General features: G+C 35.2%; 1 protein-coding gene across 1 annotated transcript; it reads right to left on the reverse strand.

Moving 5' to 3' along the window:
• On the reverse strand, nt 1-5,224 carry Il2 (interleukin 2). The gene is made up of 4 exons (XM_042693015.1): nt 5,069-5,224; nt 4,913-4,972; nt 2,467-2,613; nt 1-201 (listed from the first exon to the last, which is right to left on the reverse strand). Exons 1-4 carry the CDS (start codon nt 5,213-5,215, stop codon nt 94-96), a joined length of 462 nt encoding a protein of 153 aa, XP_042548949.1. The 5' UTR covers nt 5,216-5,224; the 3' UTR covers nt 1-93.

Consider the following 5,224-nt stretch of genomic DNA (forward strand, 5'->3'; position numbering starts at 1 on the left):
AGTTGCAAAAGGTAGTAAACCATATATTCAAAATAAATATAAATTTTAAATATTTAAATAAATAGGACACTTTAAATGGGAGGCACAAAATGATCAAGTAAGTGTTGAGATGATGCCTTGACAAAAGATAATCCATCTGGTCAGAAATTCTACAATGGTTGCTGTCTTGTCTTCATAGTCACATATGAATGTTTCAGATCCCTATAAAAGAAAAAAGTACTTCAAATTTAGAACAGTTTACCTTATGCATGTATATTCCCAACTGAAGCCCTAAAGGCTTATGCATTTATTTTCAAGCTTGTTAAACATCAGTCATTCATTTTTTCTTGAAATGACCACCAGATGATATTCAGGCTGATGATCATAACTCCTTTGTTACTCTCCCTATTAATTTACCAATTCTGCCAAAATAATTGAGGTGTTTTTGTCAGTTGGGTTTAAATGTTTAGAGGTCTAGACAAGTATTGAATACTGCAGGTAAAATAAAGTTGTTTGACCTCTCTCCTCCGGATACGGATTTATATCCCTATTGATACTGATTTAGGTTTTATGTATGATATGTCCACTTTGTTGTTGTTCTTTTTTTTAATTTTAATTTTAATTTTTTGTGAACATACTGTACAGAGGGGTTACAATTACATGGGCAAGATAATGAGTACATTTCTTATCAAGCATTGCAGCCTGTTGTTGTTCTTAAACTTTAAGAATCTTCTATTAAGCTGGGCATTAGTGGATCACGCCTATAATCCTAGCTACTCAAGAGGCTGAGATCTAAGGATTATAGTTTGAAGCCAGCCTGGGGAAGAAAAGTCTGTGAGACTCTTATCTCCAATAAACTACTCAGAAAAAGCCAGAAGTGGGGCTGTGTTCAAGTGGAAGAGAACTATCCTTGAGCAAAAAAGCTCAGGGACAGAGCCCAGGCCCTGAGCTCAAGTCCTAGGACCACCACACACACAAAAGAACCTTTTATTACTCTACTGAAATAAATCTTATATTTTCTCCAAGTCAGGATACAGAGTACAAAAGGACAAGCTTTTGTTTGGGGGAATTTATCTGAAGAATGTCTTCATAAGTAGCTCCACCCAAGCATCAATTGAGTTCCTACTTTTCTTAAGTGTAAACATTAGATATTTGTGCTGTAGATTGTTTTTCAGAAGTTTGTCTTTCCTGCTGAAAAGATAGTACAGCTCTACATCTAGCTAACAACGTATGAAGGAAATATTTTGGTCTATAAGATCAATGAGACACATTATTAAGTCTGAAGTAATTCCTTACAAGTCAAGTGAGAATATGTTGTTTAATATAAATACTACTTTTAAATAATTAGTTGTAGCCAAGTGCCAGTGGCTCATGCTTGTATTCTTAACTACTTAGGAAGCTGAGACCTGAGAATTGAGGTTTGAAGCTAGCTAGGGCAGGATAGGCCATAAGTATCACTAATAAACTACCAAACAACTGGAAATGGAACTCTGTGGCTCAATTGGTAGATTGCTAGCTTGAGCAAAAGAAGCTTAGGGACAGTGCCCAGGCCCGAGTTCAAGCCTCAGGAGGACCAGTACAAAAAAAATTGTTATATACTTTTTCACAAATAGCTATTTAATTATTGTAATCTTTCTTTTAAAGTATATGGCTTTTGAAGCACTCCTAATTTTCACATCGTTTTGTCTTACATTTGTACCATGAGTTTTCGATGGTGGCCAATGATTTTAGAGCAAACTGTTTCACATAGATGAGCTGAGTTACCAGTGTCTACCTGACAGTTGGCCTCAGTGTATTAAAAACTTTTTAACTGAAATGTGGCACTAATAAAGTGATTCTTATTGAAAACATCTTCAGTTGGCTTTAGAAACTTCCTTCTCCTAGTGTAACTAAAATTACACTGTTTATTTATGATGCCTGTTAGCTCCTGAATTTTGTACTTAGAAGAGATGAAAAAAGATCTTTGGATCTCTTTCTCACCTGAGTCCTGTCAAGCTTATTTCAGGCTTCCCATGCAACTGAAAATACTCAAGGCCCTTAAAGTGGAGCTGAAATGAACCAATTACCTAGACCTTTGTTCATTTTAGTGGCTTGCATTTTTTTGAGACAAATATCCTGTGGTTAGCCTTTTGGCCAAGGATGGAAAAGCCTTTCAGGTAATTGGGATTGGCAATTCAGATAAGTGATATGAAGGAATTGCAAAATATATAATGAAATTCATTTAATACTTTGTTTCACTTTGAGTTTCATGTTAAAGTATGAATTGATAGAGTGTTGGTATTGGGGCATGTCACAAAAGAAGATAACCCTCTACCTTAGCCACACAATGGATTAATGTGTCATCTAGCATTGAAAATGATTAATAGTCACAATGCACTTTTAAAATCTTGTTTAATCAAATACATGGATACTTCACTAATGCAAAAACGTTATGCTACTTTAAAATTCAGCACCTTTTCCCAGAAGAGCAATAGAGTAATGTCTTACCTTTAGTTTCAGAACTGTAACATTGATATTGCTGATTAAATCTCTGCTATCTTTCAAGTGGAAGTTGTTGCTTTGAGCTAAATTTAGCACCCCCTCCAGAGGTTTGAGTTCTTCTTCTAGGCACTGAAGATGCTTCAAATCTGTGGCCTACAATAATAATAAAAATTCTCAGCTAGTTTACCCTATACTAAAGGTCAGAATCAGATATTAATCTCCAGTTTGTTAAAAGTAGCAATATATGCTTTTTAAAAATCATTCTCCCTGTTCTCAGAATTGCTGTACAGATGGACCAATATATTTTATAATATAAGGCTAGATAAGGGCTCAAATTATGGTGAGTTGTTACATCTTAATGAACCTTTATGGAAAAAGTCAAATTTTCATATCCAAATGCAGACCTGTAGTTGTAGGCACAGAAATCATTAGAATCAGAGCAATCAGAATGTGGAAATAAAGAAATCATATTCTATGATTCTAATATTTAAGAGTTGAGAACAAAATGTTATAGGACAGTGATTTTATGCCATTTGACATAGTTCAAAATTTTTACATATTACATTATTACAACCATGTAGTAATCTCAATATAGCCTATAGGAAGATATAGTTAACTGCATCTTAGATTTTTTACTTTTCGGCAATTATTACATTACTATAGCCATGTGGTATTTTCTTCTAAATGAGTTTACATGGTCCTTCCGAGATAAGCAAAGCAGTAATGTTCTCTCCATTTTACAGATAAGGAAACTAAAGCTCAGAATTTTCTGTTTTCCCCAAGGCCACGTGTAGGTGAAGCTGGGGTGAAACTTTAATTCTTTTTCGTTACAGCATTAATAACATTTTTAATTGACTTTTTATTTCTCAAATCTCGTTTATGTGAAATGGTGGTCAAGTGAACAAGTTAAATGGATTATCACAGTTTGAGTAGTTTGAGTTGGCATCTAGAAACTTAGATCTCAAAGAATTTCACCACCCTCTAAATCACACACGTAATCTTGTATTATCTAAGAAATATTTTAGAGAAAAGTAGAGCCAGAGAGGACTTATTTCTATTTACTGCCCTTTCAAAAAATTCTGCAAATTGAGGATTTCACTGTGACATACTCAATTTATTGATGAAATTAAAACTTACATGACTCTAATGAGCTAAGAGAAGCACTTGCAATCAAAGAAAGCAGAAATGTCAACAGAAATCAATCTCTCCTGCTTTCCTTCCTGTCTTCCTGCCTTCCTTCCTGCTTTCCTTCCTTCCATTAGGGATTCTTTCACTCTTGCCTGCCTGCCTACCTGCCTTTTTCTACCCCAACACTGATGCTCTGTCACTTAAGCCACACTTGTATGTGTGTGTGTGTGTGTGTGTATGTACACGCACATGCCTGCATTCCAATATTGAGACAGTCAGGGCCTGGGTGCTGTGTCTGAGCTCTTTTGCTCAAGGCTAGCACTCTGCCTTTTGATCCACAGCTCCACTTCCTGCTTTTTGTTCGTTTGTTTTGAAGTTAATTGTAGATAAGAATCTCACAGGTTGTGTAAGCTGGCTAGCTTTCCACCACAATCCTTATAGCTCAGCAGAGGACTGCAGGTGTGAACAATAAGTGCCCCAGTAAAATGTTTTTTATTCCTTCTACCTCCCATCTCCTCCCCAGGGTTGGTGGGAGTGTTGATTTACATTGGGAAAAACTTTCTGACACACAGGTTTTGCTCATTGTCTATTTACTCTAGGAAAATTCATACCCCTGATGTAGGTCTACGAATTTAGGTGATCTGTTGCTTATCATGGGACTTTGTAAACCCCAGAACAACCAAATGAAACTTACTTAGAAAAAAAATCACAAAGTTATATAAATCTAAAAATTTGCTTCATGCTTTCATCTAGCCATTGTCTTCACTACTACTAATGGTATTTGCCAGACATTGTTCTAAGAAAAGTAGGTAACTTGCCTAAGGTCATGCAAACAAGGCATGGCAGAGAGGGATTCAGTTCTGATAATATTGCTCCAGAGTCTGTGATATTATTGTGCTATGCTGCTTAAACTCTTTTAAGGATCATTCCTAAAACAATAAAGAATTTATTTTTAAAATTTCGTCTGTATTGATTTCAATTCTTTACCTGCTAAAATGATATAATCAGCTATCTCCTGAGATGTACTTTTTAAAATAAACCAAGTTAACCTAATTGTTTCTAACTGCCAGCAACAAAGTGAGAATATTATTTTCCTTTTTATTCCCTCTCTACCAGCACACAAATATATATAAAAATAACAGGCAAAATTATAGTAATAAAAGCCCCACCATTGAATGCATTTTGATTCTTTTAAAGAGTTTTTAAAGGTAGCAGAATTACTAAATTTTTCCTCAAATGAAGAGCTAATCAAATCATCATGCAGACATTCAGATTACCTTGAGTCTTATGAAAACATAAATTACCCATAGAATATTGTACTTACCTTCTTGGGCATGTAAAATTTAAATGTGAGCATCCTGGACAGTTTGAGATTCTTGTCACTCTGAGAAGGCATAATACATTACAATTAAAAAAAATGAATTCTGGCAAAAAAAAAAAAAAAGCTAAGTCATTTTAGTAAGAAAGAAAATGTACTTACATTAACTCCTTCCAGAAGCACCTGTAGGTCCAGCAGTACTTGCTCCAGTTGTCCTCGAGCTTCCTTCATAGGGGCTGAAGTAGGTGCACTGTTTATGACAAGAACGAGACTTAGTGCAATGCAAAGCAGGAGCTGTGTTTTGTACATTGTGGCAGG

The sequence above is a fragment of the Dipodomys spectabilis genome, unplaced genomic scaffold (genome assembly GCF_019054845.1).
Source record: "Dipodomys spectabilis isolate Male_0828 unplaced genomic scaffold, ASM1905484v1 ptg000162l, whole genome shotgun sequence".
NCBI classification, from domain to species: Eukaryota; Metazoa; Chordata; class Mammalia; order Rodentia; family Heteromyidae; genus Dipodomys; species Dipodomys spectabilis.